Raw genomic sequence first — 17,213 nt, 5'->3', positions numbered from 1 at the left:
AAAAAAACTTAAGGAATTCAGAAAATACTTATGGTACAATGATTTTCACTACTGCTTTTTTCTGTTTGGCTACAGCCATAAATTAGAGTATCTAACTCAAGAATGCAAAAAGAGGTTTTAGATTGTTCTTAAACAGTGAATAATGAAAGAACAGGGAATTAGAAGACTTAGATTAAGTAGGCACAGAAAGAACTAAAGAAAAGAATGTATTTTTTTTTAATGTGAAAAAACCTTAGTTCTTCAAAATACCTATCACCCACATGAATCTACTGCAGAGAAGAACAGCCATTACTGATTTTTAAAAAGTTACTGAAGGCAGACAATGAAATAACTTACCTTTTTAAAAACTTTTCCAGAAGGCTGGATTTCATCTTCCTCTTTCAAGACTTCCCTTGTTCCCAGGAGCGTTTTGTCCTTGAATTTAGTTTTAGCATACTTGAAAACTTTGTCAAGCGTATCACATCCAGGATATAAAACTGAAGCTAAGCAATGCACGCTGTTAACAGATCTGTATGCACTACCAGGCTGGTTATTCACAGGTTTAGCTTTAATTTGTTTTGATTTTGCAATAGCTTGTCTTGAGCCAGATAGTATGTACCATGGAATATATGTTATAAATGAATACACCAAGATTATAAAGTTTATGAAATGAAGAAGAACAGGATTGATGGTATGCTTTAGCTTCATCTTGGCTATTTCCAAAATGTGAAGTCACAAGGAGAGTTGATTACATGGAGAACAATGAAGATCTGAAAGGGAAAGAAAAAGTGAAAAGTTAGGCTTTCAGAAGTTAGCTGAGAGTCCTATTTAAATATATTTTATTATTAGTTTCTGATTAAAAAAAAAAACAACTTTGAGGGGAGCAGCACATCAATTTACTCATTGAATAGTTTAAGATAAACATCTACAACATTTCATATTATAATATTTTTCATATAACATCTTGGATTAATTCCTGCCCAATTTTTCTGACAGCAGCTAATTTAGCCAATCATAATATCATGAGATCCATGCCTAGAGCTTCACTTGCAAACTTCAACTCCTTCACCAGCGAGCTATCAACCTTCCTAAAAGCTTGAGTAGCAACATCCGCTGCCCCCCACACATGAATTATAATAAAAAACCCCAAACCCAAAACCTAATTCATGAATAAATCACCCAAGTCCATTAAAAGCTGTATTTGGTGGACAAAGCAAAGATCTGCTCCATGGATCCCAAAACAGGTGCACTGAATTCCTTTGTAGTACCCTGTCAGCAATGGAATGTAACTGTTTTCTATATGTGAATATACTCCATGACATGACAGGATTTCATTCTTAGTTACTGTATACAAAGAGTGCATTTGTATTATAAACATGGCATTTGACATAACGATAAAAGATGGAAATTCTAACCACACCATTCCAAACTCAGAATAAAACCCTGGTCCATTAAGAAGTCAACAGAACTTTTATCACTGAACAAAAACCTAGTCCCATTTAAGCCCGGTGTGGTTCTTTTTTAATATACATCATTTTACTGCTATTATAGAATCACAGAAAATTAGGGTTGGAAGGGAACTCAGGAGGACATCTAATTCAACCCTCTGCACAAAGCAGGACCATCCCCAACTAGATCATTCTAAACAGGGCTTTGTCAAGCCAAGCCTTAAAAATCTCCAAGGATGGAAATTCCACAACTGCTCTAAATAATTTGTTCCAGTGCCTCACCACCTTCCTAGTGAGAAAGTTTTTGCTAATATTCACCCTACATCTCCCCTGCTGCAACTTGAGACCATTGCTCCTTGTTCTGTCATCACTGAGAACAGTCTAGCTCCATTCTCTTTGGGACCTCCCTTCAGGTAGTTGGAAGGCTGCTATCAAATCCCCTTTGTCTTCTCTTCTCTAACCTAAATAAACCCCGTTCCCAGCCTCTCCTTGTAAGTCATGAACCATTTTCATTGCTTTCTGCTGGACTCTCTCCAACTTGTCCACATCCCTTCTATAGTGGGAGGGTGGGGGCAAAACTGGACACAATACTCCAGATGTGGCCTCACCAGTGCAGAATAATCGCTTCCCTCCATTTCCTGGTAATGCTCCTACTAATATAGCCCAGTATGCTGTTAGCCTTCTTGGCAACAAGGGCACGCTGCTGACTCAAATCCATCTTATTGCCTACTGAAACCCCCAGGGTCCTTTTCTGCAGAGCTGCTACTTAGCCAGTCAGTCCCCAAGCTGTAGAGGTGCATGTGATTCTTCTATCCCAAGTACAGCACTTGCACTTGTCCTTCTTGAACCTCATGAGGTTTCCTTTGGTCCAGTCCTCTAATTTGTGTACATCATTCTGAATCCTATTCCTATCCAGTCTGTCAGCTACACCCCCTAGGTTGGTGTCATCCTCAAACTTACTGAGGGGGCAGTTCATCCCATCTTCCAGACCATTAATGAAGATAGGCCAGGGGGGCAGGGAATGGAGGTCCCCACACCTGTCCCGCAGGCGCCCGTCTTAGGGTCTTGGAGGGGCAAGTGAGGGAGCTCCAGGAGGAGGTTAGCAGGCTGAGAGGGATCAGGGAAGCAGAAGACAAAATTGACAGGTATTTCCTTTCCCTGCAGGGCCAAGCACCAAAGGAAGAAGAGCCCTAGGAGGTACCCTCCACAGCGGAATGGCAGAAGGTCCCCTCCAGAGCCAGGGCTGCTCATGGTGGCACAGTACCAGCTTCCCCAGTCCAACTGGGGAACAGGCATGAGGCCCTGGCGACACTGGAGTAAGAGGAAGGTGAGGAGGAAACCTCTGTTGAGGAGGTCACTCGACGCACAGAACAGGCTTAAGGAGGCAAGCTGACCCGGAAGAAGAGACACCAGGTACTCATCATAGGTGACTCCATCCTGAGAGGAACAGAGGGTCCGATCTGTTGCCAGTATCCCATGACTCACGAGGTCTACTGTCTGCACGGAGCGCGGATTCAGAACATGACGGAGATGATCCCAGCCCTCATCTGGCCCACTGATTACTACCCCGTGGTCCTAATCCATGTGGGCACTAATGATGCGGCCAGGAGCAGTCTAGATCGCCTGATGAAGGACTACCGCGCTTTGGGTGGCAAGCTAAAGTAGATAGGGGCACAGGTTGTCTTCTCATCGATCCTTCCAGTGAGCGGACGTGGAAGATGCCATGAGACCTGCATCTCAGATGTCAACTTGCGGCTTCGGGAGTGGTGTCTCACAGCGGGCTTCGGCTTTCTGGACCACGACCCACACTTCAAAACAAGACATGCTCGGGTGGGATGGCCTCCACCTCTCCCCCAAAGGTAAGCACGTGTTCTCTTTCAGGTTGGCTGATCTCCTCCGGTGGGCTTTAAACTAGGCTCGTCAGGGGAAGGGGAGGAAGAGGACCAAGGGAGCCACGGAACACCAAACTAGAAGACACCCTCAAGAACAGCCCAGCCAAGGCAGCCGATGACCACAAAAAATACCCAGGTAAGACACAGGGGCGCAGATAGCCCTGGGATTGGGCGGAAGGTGCATACACCCTCAGGAGGCCTTAAATGCCTCTACACTAATGCTCGTAGTATGGGGAGCAAGCAGGAGGAACTTGCCCTCCTGCTAGCTAACACATACCCGGACATAGCAGGGCCAACTGAAACTTGGTGGGATCCAACACACAACTGGGTGGTAAACATCAAGGGCTATAGGCTGTATAGGTAGGATAGAACAGGGAAGAAAGGTGGGGGTGTGGTGCTCTATGTCAAAGAGCAATACACATCCTCTGCAAACAGCATTGGGTCTGAAGTAGGGCAAACTGAGGTGCTCTGGGTCAGAATACAAGGGGGTCGGAGGGAAAGGGACCTAATGGTGGGGGGTCTACTATAGGCCACCTAACCAGGGGGAAGAGCTGGACTGGGAATTCTCTGGTCAGCTTGTGGAAGCAGTCAAGGGACGTGGTCATCATGGGTGACCTAAACTATCCGGACATCTGCTGGGAAGAGCCAAATTACAGTACCTCCACCTAACCCATGAGGTGCACAGTCCCACCAGGGGAAATGCCTTGTTGGACCTGGTCCTGGCCACAGGCGACGACCTGGTGAGGGGACTGCAGGTGCTTGACCGCCTGGGCGATAGCGATCATTGCCTACTGGAATTCACCATCCAGTGCAGGGTGTCAAAGGCCCACAAAAGACAGCAGCCTTGGACTTCAGGAGGGCAGATTTCAATGAGGTAAGGAGACGAGTCAGGGAGGCACCAAGGTCTCAGAGGGAAGGGGAGTTGGGAGTCCAAGAAGAGTAGTCATTCCTTAAGGAGATGATCCTCCAAGCCGAAAGGGTGACAATCCCCACATGGATCAAAGGGGGCAAGAGCGCTCAAAAGCCCCCGTGGCTCACCAGAAGCACCCAGGAATGTCTCAAAGCCAAAAAGGTGGCGTACACCCAATGGAAGGGAGGGGCCATCACCAAGGAAGAGTATACCTCCATTACTCAAGATTGTAGGGGGGGCTGTTAGGAAGGCCAAGGAAGAGATGGAACTGGGACTAGTGACCCAGAAAAGGATAACAAGAAGTCCTTTTTTAAATACATAGCGGGTAAAAAGAAGGTACCAAGTAATGTGGGGCCTCTGCAGGAAACGCTTGGTAAACTGGTGGTAGCACCAGGCGACAAAGCTAATCTCTTTAACAGTTTCTTTTCCTCCATTTTTCTGAGCAGGGACAGGGACATCTCTCCCCCCGGGAATCTGGACAGACTCAAGGGAGGTACAGCCAGGCCCAGGGTTAGTGAGGACCTAGTCAGGGAACTTCTGGAGGGACTAGATATGTTCAAATCAGCAAGTCCTGACAATCTCCACCCCAGAGTGCTGAGGGAATTAGCAGGGGTCATTGTGGGACCCCTGGCACAGCTTTACAAGCACTCGTGGTGCTCTGGCGAGGTGCCGGAAGACTGGAAAAGGGCCAGTGTGGTCCCCATTTTCAAAAAAGGGAGGAAAGAGGAGCCAGGAAACTATAGGCCTGTTAGCCTTACCTTGGTCCTGGGGAAGCTGTTTGAGAAAATGATCCAGGAGCACATCTGCAAGGGACCAGTAGGGGAGATTATGCTTAGGGGCAATCAACATGGGTTCATTAGAGGCAGGTCTCGTCAGACCAACCTGGTGGCCTTCTATGACCAGGTCCCAAAAGCCTTGGATGCAGGTGTCACAGTAGACATAGTCTTTCTGGACTTTAGGAAGGCCTTTGACACTGTCTCTCACCCCATTCTCATTAAAAATGAGCAACTGTGGTGTCAATGCCTACGCAGACAGATGGGTCACAAATTGGCTGGAGGGACGCACCCAGAGAGTGGTGGTGGACGGGTCATTTTTGACCTGGAGGGATGTGGGCAGTGGGGTTCCCCGGGGCTCGGTCCTCGGGCCCGCACTGTTCAATATCTTCATCGGCGACTTGGACGAGGGGGTGAAAAGCACCTTGTTCAAGTTTGCAGATGACACTAAGATGTGGGGAGAAGTGGGCATGCTATAAGGGAGGGACAGGCTGAAACTGAATCTGAACAGGTTACAGAAGTGGGCGGATGAGAATACGATGGGTTTCAATACGGACAAGTGCAAGGTATTGCGCCTGAGGAGGAAAAAACAGCAGCATACCTACAGGCTGGGGAACTCCCTTCTTGTCAGCACAAAGGTAGAAAAGGATCTTGGAGTCACTATTGATTCCAAGATGAACATGGGCCGCCAATGTGGGGACGTGGTCAGGAAGGCTAACCGCACCCTGTCATGCATCCATAGTTGCATCACAAGCAGGTCCAAGGAGGTGATCCTCCCCCTCTATGCAACATTGGTCAGGTCGCAATTGGAGTACTGTGTCTCCAGTTCTGGGCGCCACACTTCAGGAGGGATGTGGATAGCATCGAGAGGGTCCAGAGGAGGGCCACTCCCATGATCAGGAGGCAGCAGGGTAGGTCCTATGAGGAGAGACTACGGGACCTGAACCCGTTCAGCCTCCACAAGAGAAGGCTGAGAGGGGATCTGGTGGCCACCTACAAACTGGCCAAGGGGGACCAGCAGGCAATGGGAGAGTCCCTGTTCCCCCGAGCACTACCAGGAGTTACAAGCAATAACGGCTATAAGCTGAGAGTAGGTTCAGGCTAAACATCAGGAGGCACTACTTCACAGTCAGGGTGGCTAGGAGCTGGAACCAACTTCCTAGGGAAGTGGTGCTCGCCCCTACCCTGGGGATCTTCAAAAGGAGGCTAGACAATCACCTTGCCAGGGTCGTTTGACCCCAGCATTCTTTCCTGCCCATGGCAGGGGGTCGGACTTGATGACCTGCTTAGGTCCCTTCCAACCCTACCAACTATGCAACTAAGAAATTGAATAAAGCCAGCCCCAGGACTGACCTCTGGGACACTCCACTTGATACTGGCTGCCAGCTAGACGTTGAACCATTGGTTACTACCCATTGAGCTCAACAATCCAGCCAGCTTTCTATCCACCATTCATCCCACCCATATTCCTCAGGTTGCTTGCAAGAATGCTGTGGGAGACCGTATCAAAAGCCTTGCTAGAGTCAGAGTACATTATGTACAATGCTTTCCCTGCATCCACACAGCCAATCATCTCATCATAGAAGGCAATCAGGTTGGTCAGGCATGACTTGCTCTTAATGAATCCATGCAGACTGTTCCTCATCATCACCTTCTCCAAGTGCTTAGCAATGGATTCTTTGAGGACCTGCTCCATGATTTTTCCGGGGACTGAGTAGGGGTGCACCAATAGATTTTTGGGGCCGATACCGACATCTGATTTCTAAGGAGGCATATCAGCCGATACTGATCCAATTTCTGATACAGCGTGGAGAGCTGCCTCCGTTTGGTAAGTCTGTTGTGCTGGAAGGGGAGGAAAGGGGCATAGGGGGGCGAATCAACCCCCTTCCCTGTGATGAGGGAAGGGGCAAGGACAGTAGCTGCCCAGCCAGAGTGGAGTGCGGCGGCTCCCACTGCTGCTTGCACTCCGGGAGGGCAGGCAGAGCATGTGCCCCCAGATTTGCATGGGGTGGGATGGGCAGGCTGCAACTGTGGGCTGGAACCAGAGGCTGCACCAGGCTCTTCTTGCCCAGGGATCGGTTCAGGCTGCAGGCTACAGAGGGGGCTGCAGCCACCCCAAATTTTGCTGTAGCTCCCTCCCAGCACAGCCCCAGCTCTTTCTGGTGCATGGCAGCTCAGCCCTGGCTCCAGCCTGCAGCCCACCCGCCCCATGCAGATCCAGGGGCACATGTCATCCCCCCACCCATACCCTCCCCAGGTGCAAGCAGTGGCAGGAGCCGCCACCCCACCCCTTCCCCCCCCCCCCCCCCGTGATGAGCACCTCAGCTGGGCAGTGCCTGCCCCTGCCCCCTCCCTCACTGAGGGGGGGAAGGTTGATCTGCCCCCCCCGCCCCTTCCACCACAGACCTACCAGAGAAAGGCAGCTTTCCACACTGCCGGACTCTGCGCCTCATTGGCTGCGTGCATGTGCAAGCATTTATTGGCCAAATTAATAGGCCCCATTGGGTCGATTTCTGATACAGCCAATTTTCTTTATAAATCGGTACCAATCCGATATCGAACTGATATATCGATCTACCTCTAGGACTGAGGTAAAGCCAACTGGTCTGTAGTTCCCTGGATCCTCCTTCTTCCCTTTCTTAAAGATGGGCACTAGGTTTGCCCTTTTCAAATAGTCTGGGGTCTCCCCCAATTGCCACAAGTTTTCAAAGATAATGGCCAGCCACGCTGCAATCACATCAGCCAACTCCCTCAGCACGTTCGGATGCATTGCATCTGGCCCCATGGACTTGTACATGTCCAGCTTTTCTAAATAATCCCTAACCTGTTCTTTTGTTCCTATTGGCTGCTCACCTTGTCCCAAACTGTGCTGCCTGGTGCAGTAATCTGGGAGGTGACTTGCCTGTGAAGACCTAGGTAAAAAAAGGCATCGAGTACTTCAGCCTTTTCCTCAACATCTGTCACTAGGTTGCCTCCCCCATTCAATGGGGACCCTACTTTCCTTGACCCTTCATATCACTGCTTGTGCTTTGGACTTCCTGACTTCATCCCTGCATGCCCAAGCAATATTCTTATACTCTTCCCAAGTTGTTTGTCCAAGTTTCCACTCCTTTTTGTGTTTAAGCTCACTGAAAAGTTTTCTGCTTAGCCAAGTTGATCGCCTGCTACGTTTGCTATTCTTCCTGCACATCAGGATGGTTTGTTCCTGCACCCTCAGTAAGGTAGAAGTAACATTATAAAAAATGTCTACTGTGCTGGAATAACCAAGGTATGTTTTCTTATCAAACACACCTAGGTAATAAAAAAAAAGGTACAAAAGCTGGTACCTGACAAGTACTGCTCTTCAGTCATTCTAGGTAATGAAAAGTGTCAATCTGATATAACCCAGTAGGCAGCTTATTCTGTATGGACTTTTTAATGAAAGTTCATGGTTTCAAAGTTGAAAATATTTTACAATATGTATATAATTTTGTAACAAGAATAATTGCAAATTATAAATCAAATGATTAACATTGGTTTTAGTCTCAACTCCAAACATTCATTTAATAGTCATCTCTTATTAAAATATATAAGAGATGACTATTAAAGGAAGGTCTGGAGTTGAGACTAAAACTGTCAGTGTTAATAAATGACAATACGTGAAATTCAAGAAAAATGTATTAACTCTGATTTCTCTTCAAACATCATAAATGGAAAAACAAAACATATCACCACCACTACCATTTCTGTATTAAAAAGTTTATTTTTATTCAAGACATTTACCAGCTAGCTTCCAATATCATTTTTAATAGTTACCCATAACCGTAAGTCAGGTAATTAGGAGCCCAAGAGAGGTAGAAACTAAAAAGTTTTCCTTCTTCATTAACTGTCTGTCTTTATTCTCTGAAAAACAGATGTCTCTTTACATGGAGTCCATTCATGGATAAGACTGGAATAAGAATACACATGCTTGTCATATGGTCTCCAAATCCCCAATTCAACACCCTGAGAAAGTATCCTGCCTAAGACGTTGGCAGCCCTTGTTTCAGAGTGATGATTAGTTGGACAAATATAGAGGAAAATAAGTACTTTGTGCATGTTAAATTTTTCATATATAAATATTTCTGTTTATTTCTAAATAAAATTGTATGAAAGAGTACCACAGAGGCAGCAGTCTATTTCTGGACATGCTAGCTATCTTTTGGTAATATCCCATTATCTTCATGTATCCTTGGAAAACCTGAGGAATGTCTGTTATTTTCCCATAAGTTAGTCATTACATTCTGGGAAAAGATAACAATTCAATCATGTATGAATTCATGCCTCAAAGAATAAGTCATTTAGTTGCCTTTCATTTGTAGAATTAGACAAATTACATCTTCCAGGAGTAATTTTCATTTGTTAAACTAAGAAAGAAATCTTCTATCAAAGCTCTCCTAGGATATGCTGATACAGTCAAAAGACTCTGATTAACATGTTTGCTCAATTTTATTTTTTTATTATTTGTATTATAGCAGTGTCTGAAAATCCCAGCCAGTATCAAGGCTTAATACACTAGGTGCCAAAACACTTAAAAGAAGTTCCTAACAGCTTGAACAACTCACATGCTAAATTGATAAAACAAAAGGTGGGTGAAAGGGACTGGACAGAAACAGAAAAAAACCTGTAACATTTCAATTAGCAAAAAACAAAAAACCATAGGAAACAGGTGCTGATTAATTAGAAATCCTTAAATAAGTTAAAGGGCAGGCTAGGTAATCTGTGGAAGAGATTTATGGTCTTAGGCTGTCTTAAAAGAATACTTAACTCAGATAATCATGTTAGCCGACAGGCTACTGAACCGAATAGTACTCTAGAAGCACCACTTTGCTTATATTACCCAGGAACACAGACTACGCTATTTTAACACTAGATCTAGCATTCAGATAATAATTTTTTTTTTTCAGGGAATTATAATTTTCAGTTTTACAGTGCAGTTATCTGTATACAATACAGCCAAGAAAAACTTTGCATTTTGCCTTTAAAGATGGAGGCCTGATTTGCACATGCAAGTATGGAAGAATCACTTCCTCTGACTTGCCTGTGATATTCCTGTTAATCTCCAGAGTGCTACTGGGTTTTTTTCCTTCTGCACCAGCAATACACTGTTAACTTAGACTTGGTTTGCAATCTACAAGTCTTCTTCTACAGTACTACCAGTCGTTCTTGTTAATGCATTTGACCATTCCTTCTTAAATGTAGTACGTTGCATTTGTCCTTACTGAATTTCACCCTCTCTCTTTTAGTCTATTCTTGCAATTTATCAAGGTCAGTTTGAATCCTAATCCTGTCATCTGAAGAGCTTCCATTGGTCCAGGTGAAGTATCTAGGCTGATGCTTCCTGAGCCCACTCAGAGGGCACAGCAGTGCAGCTGCACAGGTACCTGAGAATAAGTCTGAGGTGTGGAATGCAGCAGAGATGGAGAGAATCAAGGGGGTCATGGGCACATGGTGCAGGGGGGGGCACACCTCTGGGCAAGTCTACACATGCCATTGATGCTATAAATGCTTACTGTGAAGTTAAATTATGCAATTAAATAAAGACTTACTGCACAATAAAAGTCCAGTACAGAGCTGCTCCTACCCATCTCTAGCCCCCTTCAACAGCCAGAGGGAGATCCAGGCTCCCCCAGAGTGTTAGGCCAGGAGCTAGCAGGGAGCATGAGGCTGGTCCCCATACTCACAGGGGCAGGAAAGCTCTGCCAGCTGCAGCAGCAGCTGTCTTCTTACCCCGTACACAATCAGGAGAGGTCCTGATGTGAACAAAGCTAGGAGATAGTTGCCACTGCAGAACTCTCCTGGCCCTGTGCACATGGGGACATACCTGATGCCCAGTGGGGCTTCCCTGTGCAGCCCAGGCCTGGACAACAGCTGTCCTGCTTCTGGGGCAGCTCCCAGCCAGCTCTGGGCTGCATGGGGATTTCTTTGAGCTGAGAATAAGTTTATAAAATGCTATAACATTTGTATAAGAGCGAGCATTATTTAAACAACCAAATAAGGCAGAGGAGCTTAAAAAGGGCCCGGCAACAGCAGAAGCCGCACTTGGGTCCCAGTTCCGGTGCGAGACGCACAGGTGAAAGCCCGTTGCACCCCTGTGAGCCCAGGGACCACCCATCCCCCGTTCCCCCCCCCCAAGAGACCCCAGGACCCCCGATGAGCCCCAGCCTGCCTACAGCTAAGCAGGGACCCATGGTGGGAGAGACATAGCCCAGCAGAGGCAGCTGAGTGGAGACGAGGAGGGTCACACCTCCCCACCCAGCTCCTACTTTGCCCAGCCCCGCAGGGAGCCACGTGACCAGAGCCTCACAAACAGGACACACAAACAGGCATGCTTCTGGGTCCGGCGCACAAGTTTAGCACAGGAATTTGCACAGGAGGGTGAGTGGGAGGGCCCACAGCCCTGCCAGTGTGCCCTAGGAAAGGTAGTCCCAACAGTAGCAGGGCTACCAGTGACATGATGCAGATGGGCACATGCTGCACTCCTCGGGGTCTGCAGCCTCCCCCTCTGGCACCTCAGAGGCCTCCACCCAGACAGAACCCATGGTTCCAGGCTCCATGCAGACAGAGCCGCTGGCTCTTGGCTGCAGGGGCCACCTGGCACGTTTCCAGGCTCATGGGACCAGGAGAATGGCCACGTCCCCTTGCAAGCTTTGCTCCACTTTGGAGTCTCTGGGGTACCAGATAGAGGAGCTCCAGGCCGCAGTACAGAGACTGCATGCCATCAGGGATGGTAAGCAGGAGATAGACTCCTACTGCCAGGCCCTTCACCCCCTGGAGGTGGAGGGTAGACCAAGGTCATCTTCCAGGACAAGGAAGGACTCCGAGATCTCCCATACTATCCAGCCAGAGGGTTGGACCAAGGCGGTCAAGGGCCCCAAGTCCCGCCCCACCAAGGTCCCCTCCCCTTTGGAGCTTGGCAACAGGTACGAACCTCTTGCAGCCCCAGTAGAGCCTGCAGAGCTGCCAGCTCCTGCAGACATGAGAAGATCACCCACCCCTACTCTCCCTAAGACAAAATGCAGAGTGGTCACCATGGGAGACTCCCTCCTGAGAGAGCAATCTGCAGCCCCAACCCCCTAGTCCGGGCAGTCTGCTACTTCCCGGGGGCCAGCATCCAAGACATAGAAGAGAGTATCCCGAAGACTATCCAGCCCTCCAACCACTACCCTACGCACCTTATCCATGTGGGCACAAATGACACAGCTCAGAGCAATCCCAGCTGTATCATGAGAGACTACAGGGCTCTGGGAGAGGGGCTTAGGGGTGCAGGTGGTCTTCGTCCTCCACCCATGACCCACAACCAGGAGGAGTGAGGAGGAGAGACGGGTTGAGGTAGTCAACCAAAGACTACGGTGCTGGTTTCATCATGAAGGCTTTGGCTTCCATGATCACAGTCCGCTCTTTGGTGAGAGAGGCAGTGGTTTGCTGGGGAGAGACAGCCTCCACCTCACCCCGCTGGGGAGGAGGCTCTCCCCAGCCAGACTGGCTGACCTGCTCGACCGGGCTTTAAACTAAGCCCGTAGGGGGTTGCGGGGGATTATCACCACTGCAAGCCCACTCACTGGGCAACCCTTGTAAATCCAGCAAAGGGTAAAGGGTTTACAAGGGGTGGGTAGGGAACCCACCCCTACCCTAGCTCTGAAACAATCTGTAGGGAAGGCAGGGGCCCCGAATGGGACACTTGCCTGCCTGTACACCAATGCCAGAAGCTTCGGGATTAAACAGGAGGAACTGGTCCTCCTACTAAGCAAGAATGATTATGACCTCATAGGGATAATGGAGACCTGGTGGGACTCCACCTATGACTGGGCCACAGGTATAGATGGCTATACCCTGTACAGGCAAGATCATGAAGATAAAAGGGGAGGTGGGGGTAGCCCTCTATATTAAGGACAGCTACATGTCCCTACAAATTGACATTGGCACCCAGGAAGGATGACCGGCGTCTCTCTGGGTTAAAATACGTGGGGAACGTGGCTCAGGGGATGTCATGGTAGGAGTCTATTACAGACCTCCTAAACAGAAACAAGAGCTGGACCAGGAATTCACCAGGGAACTGGCTGAGGCTGCACGCTCTCGGTGCATGGTTGTCATGGGAGACCATAACTACCCGGACCTCTCATATGAAGAGTATTCGGCCAAATCCGATTGGTCGCAAAGCTTCCTCATGTGCGCGGATGAGCTCTACCTGACTCAAGAAGTCTATGGGCTGACAAGAGGTCAAGCGTTGCTGGACCAGGTACTGGCCAAAGGGGGTGACATAGTCAGTGACCTAAGAATCGATGGAAAGCTGGGAGATAGTGACTACGAGCTGATCACCTTTACTATCCATCACAAAGCTGGCAAGTCAGTCAGCAATACAGAGGTCCTCGACTTCAGGAAAGCTGACTTTGACAAGCTCAGGAGGCTCATTGTCAAGGCCCTAATGGGACCACAACTTGACAGGAAGAGGAGCCCAAGAGGAGAGGTTGCTCCTCAAGGAAGCGATCCCGACAGCACAAGGGATGGCCTTCCCATCTCAGAGGAAGGGTAGCAAAAGCACTCAGCAATCCCCCTGGCTCAGCACGGAACTTGAGGACCTCCTACGCCTCAAAAGAGACTTATAAAGGATGGAAGTCTGGAATTACCACCAAGAAGGAGTACTCAGGACTAGTCCGTACCTGCAGGAAGTGGATCAGGAAAGCCAAGGCTGCATCCAAGCTCCATGTGGCTTCACATATCAAGGATAACAAAAAGTCTTTTTTCAGATACGTAGGGAGTCAGAAAAAAAAAGCAAGGGTAACACTGGACCCCTGCTAAACCAAATGGGACAGCCGATAACCGACACCCAGGAAAAGGCCAACCTGCTTAATGGGTACTTTGGGTCAGCCTTTCATCAGTCCAATGAGTCCGCCCTGCCTAGCAAGATGCAGGACAGCCGGAGCGAGGGCGTATTTATAACTAGCATCTCTGTTGATCTAGTAAAGGATCACCTTGAGGGCTGAACACCTTCAAGTCAACTGGTCCTGACAGATTACACCCTAGGGTACTCAAGGAGCTGGCAGGTGTCATAGCCCAACCATTGGCAAAAATATTCAAAAACTTGTGGTGCTCAGGTAAACTACCTGAAGACTGGAAGAAGGCCAATACAGTACCCATCTTCAAGAAAGGGCAGAAAGCAGATTCTGGGAATTACAGGCCAATCAGATTGACCTCAATCCCTGGTAAGATTCTCAAGAAAATTATCAAGGAGGCCCTTCTGGAAAAGATGGCTGAGGGCAACATCCTGAGGAACAGCCAGCACGGGTAGGTCTTGCCTGACCAATCTCATCTCCTTCTATGCCGAGGTGACGTATCACCTGGACAAGGGAGAAGAGATTGATGCCATACATCTAGACTTTAAAAAAAATCTTTGATCTGGTGTCTCATGACATCCTCATGGAAAAATTGACTAGCTGTGGCCTCAGCTACACCACAGTCCAATGGCTGGGAAATTGGCGCCGAGGTCGGACCCAAAGGGTAGTAGCCAATGGCAGTGAATCATTATGGTGCTCCATGACCAGTGGCGTCCCCCAAGGCTGTGTCCTTGGACTGGTTCTCTTTAACATCTTTATCAACGATGTGGACATTGGTGTCAGAAGCACACTGGCTAAGTTCGCTGATGATACTAAACTTTGGAGCATAGCGTCCACACCTGACAACAGGCTAGTGATCCAGGCGGACTTAGATAAGCTTAGTAAGTGGGCGGACACAAACCTGATGACGTTCAATACCGATAAATGTAAGGTACTCTACCTCGGGGGGGGGGGGGGGGAGGGGGAAAAAAAAAACCCTGCAGCATGCTTATAGGCTCGGCAGTGCTATGCTTGCTAGCACCACTGCTGAAAAACACTTGGCGGTTATTATTAACCACAAGATGAACATAACCCACCAGTGCGATGTTGCAGCTGGTAAAGCAAACAAAATCCTGGCTCGCATCTACAGATGCTTCTCAAGTAAATCTCAGGATGTCATCCTACCACTGTACTCGGCCTTGGTGAGGCCACAGCTGGAGTACTGCATCCAATTCTGGACTCCACAATTCAAGAAGGATGAGAAAGTCCAGAGGAGAGCCACACACATGATCAGAGGGCATGAGAACAGGCCTTATGAAGAGAGGCTGAGAGCCATGGGACTCTTCAGCCTGGAGAAGCACAGGCTTGGAGGGACCTGGTGGCTGCTTATAAAAGCATAAGGGGTATACATCAGGATCTGGGAGAACATCTGTTCACCAGAGCGCCCCAAGGAAAAACAAGGACCAACAGTCAAACTCCTACAACACCATTTTAGACTGGACATAAGAAAAAATTTCTTTACGGTCTGAGACCCCAAGAAATTTTAGACTCTCCAGAAATGGTGCAGGTACCTGCTCTGGACTCATTCAAGGAACGCTTGAATTCTTACCTTGCTGGGATCTTTTGACTCTAGCTGACTTCCTGCCCCTGGGGCAGGGGGCTGGACTTGATCATCTTCGAGGTCCCTTCTAGCCCTAACGTTTATGAAATCTATGAAATTTTGTAAAACTGAGGTCAGCAATGGCTCAATTTTTTCCATCTTTAACACTACAATGGTATCTACCTCTTGTAACTGGACAATCAACTTTTTAGTCTGGTAGATACAAAATTTCTGTGCTTGTTAATTAGGACCTTACCAGTCCAATTTGATAACATATTCCTAAGCGTGTAAAAAAAGAGAAGCTTTTCTGGGTCCCCCCACTTTCCTTTAGTAATTTTTTTCCTGCCAGGGAAAGGGGTACAAATGGGACACTGTAAAGAGGTACTCCTCTGGTTCCATTTGCTCAAACGTGGTAATGCTTTCCATCCCATAGGATTAATCACCACTCTCAGAAGAACCACAACTGGTTTCACCTGGTTGCAGTGGTGTGGCAACAATACCCTACTTGTGAACCATTGAGGTAAGCTGAGGCAGTACAACTGTGCTTCTCAATTGGGGACCCACTAAATTCAGAAAAGTTACAAAAGGATACCTTGAATCTAAGAAGGTTAAGGAACACTGCACTAGCTATTCCAGACACTCGAAGTATTAACCAAACAACAGAGTTAGATGAAAAAAGTGAACAAAATTTCTGGTAATTTCTCAAAATTATTTTCATTGGAAGGTTGGAAGGACTTGGAACAGACATTTTTTATTTAAAATTTTCAAAAATACTTTCTTTAAAATATTTCCCTAGAAGTAAAAGATATCAAATGGTTACCCATTTTTTAACCAAAATCTTATTAGATATGACATTTAATAAGAGTTTCCAAAAAGCATAAAATTTTTAATAAAAATTGGAACTTCAGGCAAAATTGGGAATTGCTAATTTTGGCTGGAGGAATCACTTTTAAACTGCCATTTGTCTTTTAAAAACAAATAAAAGACCAATACTTTAATAGAAAATGAGCTATATTCTATATTTATATTTCTGTGTTAAGTCCTACCACCATGAAAGTGATGGTAAACGCCCACAGCAACTTCAGAGAGACAGGGATTTCATCATTGTACATCTTACCCAATCTTACCCATCTGCACACTGTAAACCTTACCCAATCACTCAGGGTGAGAAAGTTTCCCACATATAAGCCCATATGCCAAATCAAAAGTGCCTTTTAAGATATAGTTTTTGAAACCATAATCTGGCAATCCAAAATTCTCACTGTTAAACGTGAAAATCTAATACAAGTCAGTCTAACCCATTTTCTAAGGATGAGTCTCAAACATGTTCGCCTTGAAGTATCAAGCAGCCATATCAATCTTGTTTTTGTGATACTCCTTTAGAAACAGGTCCTGAATATGGCATACACAATACAAAATAAATTGTCAACTGAAGCTAAATCTTTAAGGAAAAAGAAGCTGCTGCTCTATGCAAAAATACTGCTTCCAGTGTTACGGAAGTGAGTGTATTTATACAATACAGCCAGTACATTGCTGTACCAGATATAGGTCTTGAATGAGCAGCAACCAAATGCGAGAGATGCAGAAAGAAATGCTATGTTTTCCCCTTTCACCCACTCAAAACAGTGGGAGTGAGGTGGCATAGCCTTTTAAGTGTTTGGGAAATGAACTAACAGTTGCCAGGGCTGATTCATCTTAGAATATAACCTCTGATTTGACCCCATACTAATCCTAATTTACTGTTTACTTTCAGAATCAAACTTCTGCTAAGTGAGAAACA

At 47.1% G+C, this 17,213-nt stretch overlaps 1 protein-coding gene across 3 annotated transcripts in view; it reads right to left on the bottom strand.

Annotated features, from left to right (window-relative positions):
* Positions 1-17,213, bottom strand: part of ACSL3 (acyl-CoA synthetase long chain family member 3) — a 140,564-nt gene that overhangs the window by 90,642 nt on the left and 32,709 nt on the right. For all 3 annotated transcript variants that reach the window (XM_006271176.4, XM_014602904.3, XM_019491800.2), the window contains one exon: positions 337-749. In XM_006271176.4, coding sequence (XP_006271238.1) covers positions 337-687 — 351 coding nt within the window. In that variant the 5' untranslated portion in view covers positions 688-749. The remainder of the gene's footprint in view (positions 1-336; positions 750-17,213) is intronic.

The sequence above is a fragment of the Alligator mississippiensis genome, chromosome 7 (genome assembly GCF_030867095.1).
Source record: "Alligator mississippiensis isolate rAllMis1 chromosome 7, rAllMis1, whole genome shotgun sequence".
Lineage (NCBI taxonomy): Eukaryota > Metazoa > Chordata > Crocodylia > Alligatoridae > Alligator > Alligator mississippiensis.
The sequence above is the reverse complement of the archived record's forward strand: the minus strand, read 5'-3'. Positions and strand labels throughout refer to the sequence as shown.